At 35.0% G+C, this 17,923-nt stretch overlaps 1 protein-coding gene across 9 annotated transcripts in view; it reads right to left on the bottom strand.

Moving 5' to 3' along the window:
* The window catches only part of RIC1 (RIC1 homolog, RAB6A GEF complex partner 1), a 47,272-nt gene that overhangs the window by 9,999 nt on the left and 19,350 nt on the right, over positions 1-17,923 (bottom strand). For 5 of the 9 annotated variants that reach the window (XM_017808217.1, XM_017808209.1, XM_017808213.1 and 2 more), the window contains exons 4-17: positions 12,590-12,697; positions 11,281-11,423; positions 10,920-11,056; positions 9,855-9,946; positions 8,696-8,784; positions 7,665-7,809; positions 7,135-7,183; positions 5,961-6,113; positions 5,444-5,647; positions 4,433-4,471; positions 4,052-4,162; positions 3,384-3,473; positions 2,594-2,754; positions 1,445-1,583 (exon numbers count right to left, since the gene is read on the bottom strand). In XM_017808217.1, coding sequence (XP_017663706.1) covers positions 1,445-1,583; positions 2,594-2,754; positions 3,384-3,473; positions 4,052-4,162; positions 4,433-4,471; positions 5,444-5,647; positions 5,961-6,113; positions 7,135-7,183; positions 7,665-7,809; positions 8,696-8,784; positions 9,855-9,946; positions 10,920-11,056; positions 11,281-11,423; positions 12,590-12,697 — 1,660 coding nt within the window. The other 4 variants (XM_017808210.1, XM_017808216.1, XM_017808211.1 and 1 more) reach the window with 3 other exon arrangements.

Raw genomic sequence — 17,923 nt, 5'->3', positions numbered from 1 at the left:
TTTTATTTAGCTGCAGCTAGAGAAAAATCCTTCTAGTTAGGTATATCAAGAAAGCAAAGTATTCTTTCTGAAGATTTATTTCAGAACTGTCTCCTGTTAATTTTAAATCAAGTCACTGGAGCTATTGCCATGACGTACATTAAGCTTAGTTTTAAAATATGTGGATAGAGGATCTGTATGGTAAATTTGAAGCATTAGGGGTCAAGGAATAGGTAAAAACACCGAAAAGGCTGACACACTCCATAAAGTCAGACACATTGCTTTGTCTACAGTGCAGGGTCATATTAAGTACTAAGAATGATATTTATATTTTGATCAAGAGGATCAACAGAATTTAAAGATAGGGGCTCTTTGTTAGAAAGGAAGAAAGAAATAGTATCTCTTCAGTCTGAAACAAAGTTTAAATATTACTGTTATATTTATGCTGTAAAAAGTTTCAGTAGCTTTTTCTCAAAATTAGGAAACACGAGAGGTCAGGTACTTCAGGAATACAGATGCTGTCTCATGGTTAAGATGGACTAGAAAACCACAAGTATGTTGCTTTTTATGCCCATGTCTAAGACCATATCAAAGTCTCTGGACACATGTTCAGCACTGTAGGACCCTAAATTAGAAGGAACTGAAGGAAGGAACCACAAACCTTCAGACTTCACATCTGTGCCACCACTTTCGTATCTGCCAGTGCCTTTGGGATGTGGAGAAAATTATGCACCTCCACGTTTCCCAGCGTGCCTCACAGACAACACAACTTCTCAGCCATCTTAAGGTAGCTGCTCTCACAAAAAAATACACTTCTTACTGCAGCTACTTGGTTAAGCCTAATTACACCCCAGACAGCAAAAATCCCAGTTCTCTTTGCACTATGTTCTCAGTGGCCTGACTAATTTTTGGAGTTAAGACAGGGCTTCACCTTCACACCTTCAGTTATTGTTTGGCTGTTGACCTATCTCCTGACATAACTAGCGGGGGATATTATCTTACTTTATTTTAGCGTAGTAGGAAATTGACTAAAAGTAACCTTATATGGTCATATGCCATCTTTTCCTTTTTTCTATTTATTCTTTGAGTAACAGACATGCTGCTGCAAGAAAGGTAATTCCTAATGATACAGATTGCTCTGGATTTCAACTTTTAATACACAACACAGCAACATACCCTTGACATAGTTAAATTAAATTTGTCCTCCAAGATTTGGCCCCAAATTTAGATAAGATAAAGATAACAAGAGAAGGTATGAAATAAAATCCAAACTCTTACTTCTTTTTCCATCCCCTCGGCCCAATTCACACATAAAACGTCTGTATAATAAGCATCAGAAAAAACGTTCTGGACTTTACCATATAAAAGAACCACTGATTTATGATTCATTTATAAGCCAGGTAACCCTTGAGGAGTAAGCTAATAAATCCAGGCACCAGTTCTACCAAATTTTGAAACCTGTTACCTGCTGAGGCATCTTCAAGGTTATGCCAGTCTCTGTCCTCACTGATGTCAATGTAACAGACACTACAAGAAAAGGATGAGGAATGTACCGAGACATGGACACTTCCTGAAGAACTTGGATACTGGCAGTAGGGTTAAGACTGAAAGGAAAGATGAGAACATTTAGATATTTTACAATAGTATTTAACATAAAGTTACTATCTTGAAGTAAACCTAATGAAAAAAATAAGCAACTTAACCCCAGCAAACAGTTTATTCTACAGACTAAAATTATGTTTCTTCAATCAGGAATCAGTAGATATGCTCTCATATCTACTCTGCATAAAAGTTACCAAACAAACCTAAGCTGGGTTACTTATCTTGAAAGTTTGGGGAAATACACCTATAAGTGGATAGAAGAGAACATCAGATGCTTCAGAATAAGACACTATTGACCCTTCAATGAGACAGTTCCAGAGCTTGGATTCTGCTGGGAGTCTTTCTGGAAAAGTATTGAAAATATTTTCCTCTAAAGCCGATCAACAATTTTCTTTCTCATAACAAAAAAAGGTCCTGTCTGGCTGAAACCAAGATATCATAACTGTAAGAAAAATCATCTGCTTAGGCACTTAAAAAAAAATGAAAAGCTACCTGTGAATCTTTATCTCCTCCTTGTGTTCTCTAATCTTAACTGTCGCAAAGTATCAGGCATATCTTATGTTGGTACTAAATTTTTGCACTAAAATAACTCCCCATCACAATAACAAAACCAAACCTCTTCTCTCTCCATCTTTGCAAGTCTGCTGCCACCTCACAATTCCTACTTTTAATGTTAGAAACGTTCTTTTATTTAAAAATATTCAAATACTTGGCTGCCTTTTGTACCTTTCTCTTCTACTTACATTCAATTTTCATCCTATCAGTTAAGAATATGTTTGATCAGACAGCTGGAAATGTGCATACATCAGTCACTACCTCCACACCTAATCTGTCTATCAGCATGCATGCAAGTGACAACACTTGTGCATACAGACAACACTTACCCCTCTGTAGTTTAAAAATCCAACTCCACAAGTTATCAAACACCTCTGTATTATGCTAAGAATTTACTCAGACTGAGAACCGATTTACAAGTACCATACTGCAAAAGCATTTAGATACTGACACTCACCCCTCAGACCTTCTCTCAATACTGTAAAGGCAAATGGAACAATCTGCTCTGAACAATATGACAATGTCCCGGAAGACACTCAGTAGTAACGTGTCTGCTTGCACTTTGGTGATGTGCGCAAATGCATTGTCAAGATTAGACGTTCGCAGGTAGATTCTCAGCTGCAAGGAAAAGGAGTAGTTTGAATACAGGTTCTATTAACCAATAAACTAACAATAGTTCCACTTTCAATTATTTTCTTTTTTGGTGGAATGGCTGTCCAGGATTTCTAGCAAGACACCTTACTGGGTTTTTGTTTCATCAAATGTTTTACCCATTGCATTTTATTATTGCATCCCAAGTGATTAAAGCACAGTACAGCCAAATCTGAAGTACTGAACAACAATATTAAGGAAGGAGTTTTAGTCAGTAGTTTTAAAAAGCAAAAAGTAAGTAAATTTTCTCTGCCGATTTAATTTAAAACCTTACAAAAGCGTCCCAAAATACTGCAACTGGGCATCTCAAAACAGTCTTCATGCTAACATGCAAAAATGTCACAAAGTTTTCAGAATAATAGGTAGATTCACTGTAGTCAGCAAAAAAATGGTTTTTAACAGTAACAATAAAAATTTTCTGCAAATAATTACTTGTATATTAATAAATAAATTCTGAATATGACCAAAAACCACCTATGTTTATAGTTTGCAAATATGTTAATAATACTACTGTGCTTTTCATGTTTATAATAGTAGTGTAAAACAGATCAGATATTCTAATCATTATATATTTACTTTGAAGAAAAACACTTCACCTCTTCTTGATGATCATTTAAATTATAACATGCAAGAACGATGAAGTCATTCCACCATGCTAAGCCACCTGTTACCATCATATTTTGCTCCTAAAAAAAAAAAAGCAAGCAAATGACATATATGTATGCATTTTTATATACTTATACACAGGAACATGTACGTTATATGAGTAATTTCTGAAAGCCATACATGATCTCTATAAACTATACACATATGGCAAGACAATCTACGTATATTAAGTTTTTGCTGGTTAGAAAACCAAAGTACTAAAGAATTGTATGCAAAGGACAAATATCACCCTATAAAACACAGTTCCTTATGCTATTGGCATCCCTGAACTTAAATCTGCTTCTGGCCAGAATGTACAAGCTTTACATCCAAAGCTATGTCACATAAATTCTCAGGTAAGACAATGGAAGTAAGTGTCTGACTGTACACACTCTGATTTGGAAACCTGTTAATAATCAGACACAAATCAGTGTGTCAAAACAACAAGATAAGTGTTTCAGACATTTTATGAAAAACACATGTAAAACCAGCATCCCTAATCCCAAGTGTGTCTACAGGCTGTTTACTTGAAAAAGATATTTTTTAGTTTTCACCAAGTCTCACATTCCAACAAATAAAATCTTCCAGTACACCAGAATAAAATACCACAACTTCTCACCTGGGTAATGTTTCCAAACAGCTTCCATTTTTTGGTGAGTAAAGAATAATGTGCAAAACCAAACTTGCCAACAACAGCTACATTCTGCCCAAGCTTGTCAATAGCTGAAAACTGTAAAAAAAAAATAAATTTATCAGAACCTTATTTAAGGGAACTTATTTAAATGATATATCCTATCCAAGAACAACACCACAAGGAACTATAACATCAGACCCAAAATTTGTAAGGTATCTTCATGTTTTATAATTTACTGCCCCACACAGTCTTTTCTGTAATGTAAAACAATGATGTCATTTTTCCAGAGCTCAGCCAATCGTAATGGACAATTATAAACCTCCAATATTTTTAAATAAGCAGGAATATATTCTTCAAATAACTCACCCTTATAGGCCAGTTGCTCTCTAGATATGTACTATGAATCTAAAAAAAAAGAGAAAATCAAAACCACATGACTATACCAAGTACCACTGAAGTAATGAGTAGTTATGATGTCCTAAAGTAATTTTTACAATGTCCTGTTTTTCCAGAACACTGGCTTAAACGTTTTTAATGCTGGATTTTCTTTTTTAAATACAATTACTCCCAGCCTGCTGAAAGTTACTGAAGCCCAAATGTTACCCTGTTCTTAACACATGAAATATCAAAATGCATCAACAACATACAACAGCTAAATACTATATCGCAGATTAATCGTTATTAGTGTCGAGATGAAATTTCTAATCCCATTAGAAATACACATCATCATATCCAAAAGCCTTGTTATTAGAGAACTTGACTGGAATATGTCAGATTAAATCTTGACACTGGATGCTTCATGTCACATGGAATGATACAAACCAAGGTTCAAACTCCAGTCCTTGGTCTGGCATAAAGTAGGTAGGTACTCTCATTACCCAGCCACTTTCTGTTTTCATGGGTATGTTGCTCCCCACAGTAATTCTAATTGTGTCAGCTTTTCTCTTGCCTCAGCCTTCTCCCTCCTACAGCAGTTTCAGAAGACAGAAGAGCTACCTGACCAGCTAAAGTGGAAACTCAACAGCATCTAGAACCTGACTTACATGCTTAGAATCAAATGCTGTTTGCTTCTATCGATTCATGTACTACGTGAAGAACAAAATTTTGGGGACCTTGTAAAAACCTTTATTTAGAAAAATACCTACCAATTCAAGCATGAAGAATCAGAATTACAGTGGAATTACAGATTAAAAGTTATTTAACTTTTTGTTTATATTACAGACAACATTGTACCAAGGCAAACCCCAAGAGACAATAAAAAGGCAATGATATCATACTAGAGGAAAACAGTATGGCAGAAGAGAGCTGATGAGATCACCTGCAAATTTCAGTCCTACAAACTTCTGCAAGCACAGAGCACATATAGGCAACAATTACCTGTACAACATGCCAATGCCGGTGTCCTAGTAAAGTGCTTAAACCCTGAGAATCTAAACTGCCATCTGAAAATGGGCCTCTTTCCCTGCTATGGTTATGTTCAGAGTGTGCTGAAGTATTTCTGGGACTCTGAGCCTGTGTTGCATCTCCACAGTTCAAATACAAGCGATCTTCTCCTTGAAGGAGGACTTGTTCCTGGTTACTCTGTATTAAAAACAAAACAACAGAAAAACAAAAGCAACCTTGACTTCCATGTACAGAAAACAAAGGAAAACACATGATCAATATATTAAGAGCCCTGAGGCAGTTCTCAGTTTTTTTATCACTATGTACCAGCAGGTTTTATGTTGCAGCATTGCATAGCAGTATTTTCACAGTACCATTTTAAAGGCTCTACATCAAAATGGGAAACAAGCCTAATGGCTTCAAAACAGACTTAGAATCTGTTAAGAGAGTAACTCAGAGGTCACCTGAAAACTGGAATATGCTTTAAAATCAGGATCAAGAAAAAACTTACCATACAAGGATTAACAGTGAGGGCACTCTTGATGAACTGAAACTGCAGAATACCAAACTGCTGAGCTTTATTATTTGCATCTCTTTCAGGTTTCATGTTTGAAGAAGAACTCCCATCAATAACCCAGAGATGATACCCTTCTGATCCCCAGGTCTGAATGTAAAAGAATAACAATAATAAAAACCTTAAACCAAAACTATATATTCTCAAAAAACAAGAACTACAGAAACTTACTGTAATTGATCTTATGATAGACATGAGCCTGGTAAAAAACCCACACATTTTGGTGTTCTAAAATGTATCATTATAGGAATCAAGCAGTAAAATTGACAAGTAACAGTAAGAATGTAGCTTGAATTATTTTCTTTATTATGCAAAAAATATTAATTAAATTAAGTGTGATTATGCAAAGATACCCAAACAATCCTGATCCCCAAAATTACACTGGCTCTTGTTCATGTGGTATCAGAGTTCCACTCTTTGAAGTTTTTTAATAGCTACATTGTACTGCCATTGCAAATATGTACCTCCAATTGGGACACGAGTTTAAAATTGTCAATCTTCACAGCAACTAGGTCATACATAAATAAAACAAAATGTTTTAGAAATGCTGTACAAAATTCATCATGGGTTGTATGAGGCCTTGAAGAATGTGTTTGATATTTATCAATATCTATTGATTTTACAGATTTAATGTTAACTACTTTGTATTAAAAAACCAGCAGTTAAGTTTCTCTGGAATTCATAATCTGAGTAAAGTTACTTTAACTGTCTAGGGTCAGCCCGTAATTTTAGAGAAATAAGGAAGTTTACAATTAGTGTTGTACTGTGTCTCACTGTTCTTTAAAATACAGCACCAGATTAAAAAAAAAAAAAAAGGAAAAAAAGGATATTACGGAAAACCAGAAGTGTTCATTCTTAGAAATAAAAGCAAAGGCAAGAAAAGGCATGTCATGAATACTTCATGATCAGGTTTATACAGGAAAAGAAAAATTCATCAGTTGTCGCATTTTCCTTCAATGCAACATTGCAGTTAAGAAGTATACTAGAGGCATCTTACTCTTGAAAATTAAGTGAAAGAAAGACAGTTTGATTTTCTGAAAATCTGTTATACTAAAACCAATTTAAAACATTAACAGCCACCCTATTACAGTATTTTTACATTCATATTTACCATGGAACTGATCTTTAGAGGGTCCTTTTTGGCACCATCAGATTGATACCTTAAAAACAGAACAGAACAAGTTTGAGTTTGGAACTAACTTTATCAAAACAAGAAATTATCTCTTTATCTTCCTATTGTTATATGCTTCTATACTGAACCTCATCTCAAATGGTAAAGCCCGTTTGATCCACAACACTGCAAAAAAGGCAATGCAATTGTAGATGTGCAGCATAAACTGCCTGAATAATGATTTCCGGATGTTAGCATATTTTCAGCAAATATATAGTGGCACTGAGGGAATTTTAATATTTGCTTGCTCAAGCCTGCCTTTAGGGTAATTTGCTTTTACAGCCAAAAAGACCACTACAAATGATATATTCAAATGATCCCCTCCTAAATATTTGTCAATGATTTCAATATCTAAGAGATCACAAGGGAAAAAGATTTTAAAAAGCTAATTCAGTGAATTAATTTCTAATTAAATGCTTTTAATTAGAAAACTAAAGGCTCCTATTTACAATTTCATTAAAGATACTCACGCAAAATCACCTCCTAAAGTACAGATAAGCTGAGCACCAAAAACACTCCATAAGGACAAGCCTCCACATTCCCAGGTCACCATCACAACACAGCTATCAGGTGACCATCTGATTAGTTTAACAGGTCCTGTTTTATTCCAAATATCTGTTTAAAACCAGACAATAAAATATCATGTGAAAAACATCTAATGTCCTTCAATTGTCTTCATGGTAAGAGCAGAAACAAAAGTATATGGAAATAAATACTTGATTTTTCAATTAACTGATGTATTAAATCAAAATTACCATATCAAAATTAATAAGTAGCAAATTTATCAAATAAAATTTATCAAATAAAAATTTCATGGTTTCTCTCCACTCCATTCTTGGTTTTGTAAGAAACTAAGACTACATGAAAACATGCCAGATATACACTGTGCTATAACACAACCACAGAACCACAATTCTGATAAAATGATTTTTAGGACAAAAGAGGCACTTAACTCTCAAACTCTTATTTACAGTTTTGTTTTTTAACTGAAACTTTATAGGTACACCTATTTTCAGTTGAGGACACAATTTACCTACTTTGTTCCTCACTTTCATCACTACTACATGAAAAATCTCCCTGCAGTTCAAGGAAGGCTGCTGCATTACTCAATTTTTTTTCTGTAGTACTCTATATGTCAGTTGGTTCAAGTTAATCCACACTTCTGTTATACTTATTATCAGTTTTGACAATATTCTCTCATTTTCTCAGGTGAATAATTGGAAAGTAATCTTAAGATTCAGATTTAGTTAAAAAAAAACAAAACAAACCCAAAAAGCCACAAACCGCCCACCCAGACCATCACATATGAAACACATCCAAAAGTTGAGTTAAAAAGCAAGCAACTAAAAGAACAAATCCACAAGAGTAAATTACTACAAACATGCAGGAGTAAATACAATCACAGCAGTGATCATGCAAACAAACAAACAGATGGCCAAGGATAAAAAGTATTCTATACCCTAGAAACAGCTGGACAATTCTAGCAATAAAAGTAGCTCACCAGGGTATTGTTTTGGTGTCAGCTCCAATTTATGAGAAAGCTGCATGGCGCCAGTGGTGGTATCTATCGTATAAACCTGCACAGAGCCACTGAAAGAGATTACACATGCCTTAGACTACATTTGGATTTCTCATCAGTTTCAAGAGGTTAAGAAAAGCTGCTTTTTCTCTCACAAATACCAAATTTATTTAGAACAGAAATGTTGAATCAAGTAATATTCAAAGAATTTTGTGAAACGAATTTCTAAGATACTTTCCATAAGGCAGCAGAAGACCCGAAACACCAGCCCTCTATAATAACCAATGCACTGTTTCATTCTCTGAAAATATATATGCACACAAAATTCATATATTTATGGCTTCCAACTGCAAGATGATCCATGAGGAAAGTCAGTATTTCTTCAGTGCTAAAGTTCATCAGGGTTGTACTAATGCATACCAAGATCAGTAAATTACAGTAACTACTACTGTTTCAGAGGAAACACCAACACACTACATTGTTACTACAACTAAGAATACTAATTCTTAAGACAAGAACTGAAAAATAAACTACTAGATCTTTTGAAATACCCTAAAAAAACCCCAAATAAAATACAATCAAAGAAAATAAAAAGCTGCACTCTAGATCTGCTAAAGCAGCATTATACAGAGGGGACTGCCTTGAAGGAGCAGTAAGCAAAACACCATAACTAAAAGCACTTTTGCAACATTTAGTTTACATATATTCATAGCTACTCAAATAGGCAACAGTTTGCCTGACCAAATCATCTCTTCACAGAGCATTTTCTCGGTTCAGTGCAAAGTGCTGATTCTTGTCCAATATAATTATGATTAACTGCTTAAAACTGACTTTATAATCCTGCTTTGAGATTAGGTGGAACACCAGTACTTTCCAATCCATGCTACTGCTCCAGCCACCTTTTATTTCCCCCCTGCCCCGAATGGAACAGCAAGCATAAATTTCAATTGCAGTTCAAGCAGGCAACGAATTCTTTCCACCTCTCTCCTACCTTCTTGACAGAGCACATTATACAGTCTCTAGGAAGATGGATCAGCTTCATCTTTACAGCTCTTGCAACACAACTTGGTAAGAAGTAACCACTACTTCAGCTTCAGAATTAAAGTTTTCCCCCGCACTGAACTAGCTTTACAAAACTTACTTAGCACATCCAAATGCCATTAGCCTGTATTTGTTATTCACTGCAACACAAGTTCCATCAACCACATCTTGTGCCCAAACACCATGGAGCTGCTGTAAAGAAAGGAATTCACAGGATTTTTTGTTAAACAATGCTTTTATTAATGATAGTCAGCTTCTACCCATGTTCACCACATCACACATCTATTAGTTGACCATCATCCCATGAAATTTCTATTGCAAATGTCAAGATGAACTGAGATGGCTCAAATAAACAAAATCCAGTACATGTACATCTGGTTTCATTCTTCTTACTATAAATTACAGAAAGATGTCAGGTAAAGAAACTGTTTATCAGAGCTCCAAATAATCAAAGCAGGTCAATAGCTATAAGGCAAAAAACCCCACCCAAAAAACAACCTCATACTGCATAAAAGAACCCCAGTATATGGTACTAAGAATGAAAAGAAAACACAAAACAGGGAAATAAACTCCCATCTGCAAAAGTTGAAATCACAGATATTATAATTGTGTGAAGAAGTCTGGACATTAGACGTATTCTTTTGGGTTTTCTGTAACTAAAATAAAGATATCTAATGAAAAAAAACATACTACTTTTTAAGCTGAATTACATGTAAGAAAATATTTCACTTGGAAAAGATTCCTTTAAAACAAATTCTGAAGTACATTTGTCGTTATGTGACAGACATAGACTTGATCAAGGCTAAAACCTAGAAATATTACCTATGATATTTAACCATAGGAGAAATCACTTCTTACCATCCCACTTGTAACTAGCAACAGGAAGTCTGCTGCAGACACAATAAGACCATCTCTATAATGACATTTTGAACAAATAAACAAAAGTTAAATTTACTATCAATTATGTTCTGCCATGGATACTAACCCTAGACCAATCTAGCTCAAATGAAATAGTCTTGTTCTTATGTTCTCTCTTAAGTGCATGCTAAATTTTAGTTTCTTTGTAGCTGAACAGAATTTAAAGTAGAAAGCTAACTGAAATACAGAGACCAAAGAAAATGTACTTATTGTACCGTACAGGGCAGAAATACCAAAGGAAACATACCTCAGCAGTGAATCTACTTGACATTGGTGTAATGAAACCAACTCTGCCGTCATTAAAAACAACAGCAAAGCCATCAAGCGTGGCACAGTATTCCATATCTCTGATGTAAACATCTTCAAAGCCCAAAAATGAACCTGCTGAGAGAATATCAGTTGTTTAAGATGTGAACACAGATATATTGTAAGCCAACAGACATTTCAGATGTTTACTTACTAATTCAAAGAAAAAAACTAATTTAAACAGGCTATTTTGTACACAGTTACAAACGGTAAAATTTTCTCATCTCTGCCTAAGTTTTTATATTAGATGGTGTGTCACCAAGAGGTAACTATTGTAAGCAGTAGAAAATCCCAAAACCTACCTCGAGAAGACTGTAGATCCACAGAAAATGGAACTGTACATAGGTTGATGGCCTTCCTTCCATTGGTCATACCATCCCAGTGAACAAGATGGAGAAATCCATCAGCAGTAGCAACAAGCAGGTCTTCTAACATGGACTGCAAACTAACAAAAGTATTTGTCAATCCCCAAAAAACTGCATCTCAAACCAATGTCAGAAAAAAATCAATTAATGTAATAAACACATTATTACTGCTTCTTGTACCAATAACTAGGATATAAAGTTACAAATAAATTACAAACTAAACATCTAAGTCATCCAGACTGTAAAGGTACCAAGCTGACAAAATATGGTATATTCCTCTATTTTTCTTCAGCAATCACTGTTTATGAACAGATCTGCATTGTCAGAGCAATTGTTTAACTGATATATTAGCTGCTGAAGATCATTTCAAGACTCTTCATTACCCTTAAGACATTCCTGCCGACAATCAATTATTCATCTATCCTATAGAAAATTAACAATACTGCCTAGGCTGTAAATAATCTAAAAGCTTTCAAATCTGTAGTCTAAGCAAACTGATGGAGGAGAAATTAGACCTATCCTAAATCCTTCCCCAAACATCTCAAAAGTTCTGAAGACTACTGTTAGTCTACTTGCATGCAGATTACAACCAGGACAGCTTCTTCTAGAATATACTGCATGTCTTCCAACAACTGCTTTCTGTTATGGAGCCTCTCCCCAAAATGCACTTTATTATTTTGCCAGCTCATCCCAATGCTCACCAACTTCTCACACATACTTATTTAGCATGTTCAAAGTTCATTTACAGAGAAGGCAATCACCACAAAAGAAGAAGAGGTAACCAAAAGGCTTTTCTGGGACAAAAAGGACCCTATGCAGGTAGCTGGAGAAAAGCTGAAATGCTACTTCGAGTTTTGCTCTTACCTCCCTTTGTCTCCATGAAATCTCTAACACATTGTCTTAGTTTAACAAGAAACAAACATTTGCTAAGGAGGGCAGGCTAGGAAAAAAAGAAACCAAACTCCTCCCTCTAAGTTATTTTAAATTTGAAATTCAGAGGCTTCAGGTGAAAAGGTGTGGAAAACAAAAATAACAGCTCTTTATTAACATATATGTAACAGCAATTTAGTTTTTTACCTCCTCAGACTTACCAGTCACTAACAGTAACCTACTTATATTAGTCCTTACTATTAATAAATCTAAAAACGTACTGGAAGTCTTTTTTTCCATCCAGTTTTCCCTTCTCTTTTTAGAAAGTACCATTATATATATAGAAAAATTCTTAAGACCTCATTAGTGAACATACCTTGTGATAGAGGCTTGCAAGTCCAGCACTTTCTTCATTTCTAGATTTAATGAAGGAGCACACTGTTCTTCCTTATAATGTGGTGTTCCCTTCAGATGTGGGCTTCCTCTAAAACAGAAGAGAAATACAGTTGAAACAAGCTGCCCCTCAGAAGAGGTAAGAGTTACTGACTTGCATTCCTGTGGTTTTTTTCCTCCTATATACATATACATACACCAGTCACGTGCAACCTGCCACAAGAAGCCCTGAATATCTGTGACATAATTTTAGCACAAAAAGTTTCGTCTATCAAATCATCCTGTATGTCTATAAAGAGTACATAGGCAAAATAAGACAATGAACAGAGAATGAACATTACAAGAGCTGTGTAGCCTGTCTTAATATTCCTAAAATAAATGATACATATCAGTGGAACTTCTGATTCAATAAATTAATATTCAACTGTTCACACTAATTGTGTTGAACTTTTAAGTATCTCCACTTTGTTCTTTTTCAGGATGCATTACAAATATTACAGACTGCAAAATGTTCACATTTCTTCCACTTCTTTTGCCAGATCAATGTTTATAATATTAATTCAGCATGTGTAACACAACAGGTAGACATTTATTGCAATACTTCATAGGGATATATCTCCCTACAACACATTAACAATAAAGCTAAGACCTACTAAGAAAAGAGATGACTGCACACTGATTCCCTTCCTTTAAACAGACCATTACACAATATCAACTTCTAGATGTAAAAAGCTTCTCATTTTTATCTTCCTCATTTAAATTTCACATTTTAATAATTATTTTACAACACCATTATACATTATTATACAGCATCATTAAAGCATTCCTTGCTTGTCTTGGTTATCAGATGTCCCAAGTGCTTCATTAACTTTTTTTTTTTTTTAATGAAAACTGACCCATAGTCACAAATACTGTAACATGTCATCCAGCTCATCCATGTCATGAGCATTGTGGTAGCAAACAAAGCAAACTCTGAATTAAACAGGTATTGCAGACAAGTTACAATTTAGTACAACTTCAATAGTCAGAAACAATAGATATAAATCTATGCAATCTTTACCTGTATTTTAACTGACAAAACACTTCTTTTAATTTACATCAGGGTAGCCAATATAACTGCCTAAGACATGGCAGAAACCAAAGCAGAGGCAGTTTTAGAGAAGTCTGACACCATAAGGATACCTCAATCTCTTTCCTGCCTTGCTAATCTCAGTTGATATCAAATTCCACAATTCCATTACGATTTCATAGCAAAACATGAAATCCATATCTGTTATTCTTTGATGGCACTATACCTTTTATTAAGTAGCAAGAACAAAGATATATGCTAGCTAAGGGCAAGACAACTTCTGACATTCTGGAGTTAGCAGATGGAAGTAGTATCATCTTTGCAGAAAAAAACAACATGGTGGCTGTGAAAAATTATAGGGAAAAATGAGAAAAATTACTTTAGGATTAGTTAATTTACCATCAAAAATGGCAACTTGTATAAGCATTGAATTAAAATGTTTGGTTTGCATTTTGAAAGAAAATTAATTACAACATGCAGCTGTCTTAGGAAAGAACAGCCCTTCATGTAAGCTAGCTATCATGGACCGACAGGAGGCTTGAATTAACTAGCCTTTTTTTTTTTCCCCTCATACTATCATTCTGGGGTTGTTGGTTTTTTTAAAATTTACAAAACTCTGGGTGTTTGGAAACATGCCTTTCAACCCACATGGACCTATAGTTCCAGAGAGTATACTCCAAAACTAGAAGAAATGACTCTGGGTTATCAAGAATCAGTGGTAGAGCTGAATCTTGTAAGCAAACAACTAAAACTGAAAGAAAAAGGTTGTGTAATGCATAAACGTTACTGTCAGGTTGGTATAACACACCACATAACATTTCTGTTTTAACTGACCACAGTACTTAACCACGCGTAAACACAGTATTTCTGCACAACATAAGCTACAAAGCCAGAATGGGAACAGCATGGCTTAAATGACATCTTTTGCTGGAAGAGAAATTTCAAGTATCCATGTGGGCAAGCTTTGTCTCTTTAAACACCTTTGATAAAAAAATAGCTTGTAAGAATATTTGAATATTTTCAGTTTCATGAGCTAGTTTCAGCAAACTTGTTACCACCTGTGGAGCATTATCTTTTCCACTGGGGCTCTATCATTATCATCCCAAAATGGGTTCTTTTACCCAATGTGCAAGAGGTCGATTCACACACAGAGCTGACATACATCCAAAAATACCAGTATTTCCATTCGTGGCCTGTGATTATGTTTAATTCATTGATTCAAAAGAAACTCCTAGCATGGGTGCAAAGGGGGTGCAACCAAAAGTACACTGTGTTCATATAACACATATCTGCATGAGTCAGCCTTACTGGCTAAATTACTCTGACCTTTAAACGAAGAATGCATAGCTGACAAAATCAGGAAAGAATGTTTGGTCTGGGTTGCCACATCAGCATCTGCTACTGTTGTAGCCAAACTTTAAGTAACTCACTTTGCACAAAAATTGAGAAGCGAATGCAGTTCCAGTGACTAGCTAGCTGCACGTCGAATCAAACGTAATCCCTCCTATTTGCACGGCATCTGCTAATGTAACTAAGCCTGTGAATAAAATCGCTCAAAACTCAGAATTGAGAAAAATCTCCAACCTCATCCGCTATTCAAGAAAACCTCAAATATGGAAGGATTAGGAATGCTTGTCTCTTTTTAAAAACAGACAACAAAAAACCCCACACCAAACCTAAAGCATCCCTAATTCAAGAAGGAGGCAGCACCATGCAAAAGCATAGCCAGCTAGACTCCCCTCAACTGGCAGGAAGAACTTCCCTGAAGTTTGTTATCTGCGGGAGGGTGAAGGTTCAAGGAGGAGGAAACAGGACAACAGGCACCTAATTTTTCTAGGTGCACAGTACTGCACTAATGTCTTCCATTACTTGTACAGGAGTTAAGTGTTAAAACATGATCCACGGACAAAACTCACTCAGAAATAATATTACCAAAATATTGCAAAAGCAACTAAGTAATAGTTAGGAAGTTAATTACAGCAGAATCTGAAAGTGTGTACTTAAAAGACATCTTTATAATTGCAACAGAGGTATATAACACATAATATTTTTTAGTCTGCTTTAAGTATTGCAAAACAATGTCCACTGTTTTTTGCTTATTACTGAAGAATTCTTGTCTAGAGGCAGAAACAGCATTAAATTGGGATTTAAGTTTCCACTGTACTATCTGGGGTAATCATAGTAATATAGGTAGCAATTATGGTTGCACAATAGCGTAGAAAAGTTCAGAGATGCTCTCACAGTCAAAAAATACTGTGCTTAAAAAAAAAAAATGTGCCTAATGGCAGACATTGTATTACTTAAGAAACAAACAAATAACAAACAAGTCAGTAGGATCCAGTCTCACTAGTTAAACTGCAGCTGTGTGGGAAGCAATGGAGATGTTTCACTGGAAAAAAAAGTAAAGACTCTAGACTTTTCATCAGGAAATATCTTTTGAATGGTAAAATATTTTTATACTGCTTTTGGGCTATGATATTCTTAATTGTTGCTGCTAAAATGGTTTCTTCGGTAGTACTTGGAGGGGGAGAGATGGGACAAAAAAAATTAAAAATTGTGATGTTTCATCTATTAATAGCAATACTTATGTGATAAAACCAGAGCAGCGTTTCTAAATGAATTTACATCACCAAGAACTCAGAGCTGATCTCCTTGACAGCAAGAAAGCAAAAAAATTACAATGGTCATTACTGTTGCATTAGCACAGTTACACAATGTTTATTAACCATTTTAAAATGGTTCATGTGAACACTTCAGTAAAGTGAACACTGTATAGCTGAGGACTTAATTTTTTAATACCTCATTCAAAGAGCCTCCATTATTACTTTAAACATGTGATTCTTTGCTAAGAATTCCCCACCTACAATGCTGTTTAGGAATGGTTCTCAAATAAGTAAAACCCTGTGAGCTTTGATTTTCATGTAATTAGCATCTTCTCACCCCTAAATCTGCATCTCTTCACCATACACTGCAGAAATGCACCACCTGAGGACTAAATATGTCCGGCTGGATCCAGAGCCATATTCACACAGATTGGCAATAGCTGCACCAACAAAATTAAAGAGCGTCTACAAAAACAACTATAAAAAATGAATAAGGATTTAAAAAAGTAATTCCCAGTACAGCCTTTACAACATAACTAGGTAGTAGCAGGTTTCTGTGGTTTGAGAAAGAACTAACTAACTAGCATATTAATTAAGCATTAATGTAAAAAAGCTAAATGTTTTATCAAATTATTATTCCAGTTGCAAAGATTTCCTGACAACAGTTAAAACCTCTTGAGCCACCTCAAGGGCTATCAAGTGCCATAAGAGTTAATAAAAATTCTACACTAATCCAGTTTTAAAAATACTTTTTCCAAACAATGCCAAAAACAATTCACAGGGGAAACCACACTGGTAAAGTTTAGCAGAAGCTCAATTCTGAACAAAAATTATTTTGTAAGTTAATTAACTGTACACCTCACTGATTACCCTTGCACAGTTTAAAGTTCAAAACCTTTGCACATGTTAATCTTAAGTCTACTGAATCACAAAAAAATGTCCACTGATGAGATACTTTATGGCACCTATTAACCAGCATGCCACAGAAAACTTAAAGCTTTTAAAAGTGCCAGAAAGAGTAGCACATGAAAAAAGTAACCAGGTGTATAAGCAACAATACAGCACGGTAAACCAGGATACAAACACTACCTTCTTCACATACCCATATTGGTTAGAAAACAGCTTCAATTTTTAAAGTAATTTCAGACTTAATAATCTACAGCATTGAGGTCTCATTCTAAATTTACACAACATTCATATCACTCCCCAAATGCAGGCACCACTTGAGGATATGAAAAAACCTGACACAAAAGAATCTCTAACTACCACATTTAGTTAGTTAGCCATGTAAAGGCTAATTTTAGGTTTTCTCTTTTTTAAAGGCAAAAGTATCCTCAGCATTAAGCCACACATGCTGTCTCTTCAAGTGACTGAACTCAAGTTACTCTTCTTGGCAAACCTCTACACAGAAATAACTATCAGTTCAGTACAGAGAAGCCTCTGCTACGATGGTGTTATGCATCTCTTCACTGTGAAACAAAGGAATAATACAAATTCCTTTGGAAACTACTCAAAAAATTACCACCATACCTTGCCACTGCTTACAAAGCCCTGTCAGTTTTCTTAAGTCTCTCACAGACAGAGATAAATTTTATTTTAACGTGCTATAATCTTAGCATACATACATTTTGTTTCATGTTTTATC

Source organism: Lepidothrix coronata, unplaced genomic scaffold (assembly GCF_001604755.1).
Source record: "Lepidothrix coronata isolate B3197 unplaced genomic scaffold, Lepidothrix_coronata-1.0 Scaffold22, whole genome shotgun sequence".
Taxonomy (NCBI): domain Eukaryota; kingdom Metazoa; phylum Chordata; class Aves; order Passeriformes; family Pipridae; genus Lepidothrix; species Lepidothrix coronata.
This window is presented reverse-complemented; position numbering and strand designations above follow the sequence as displayed.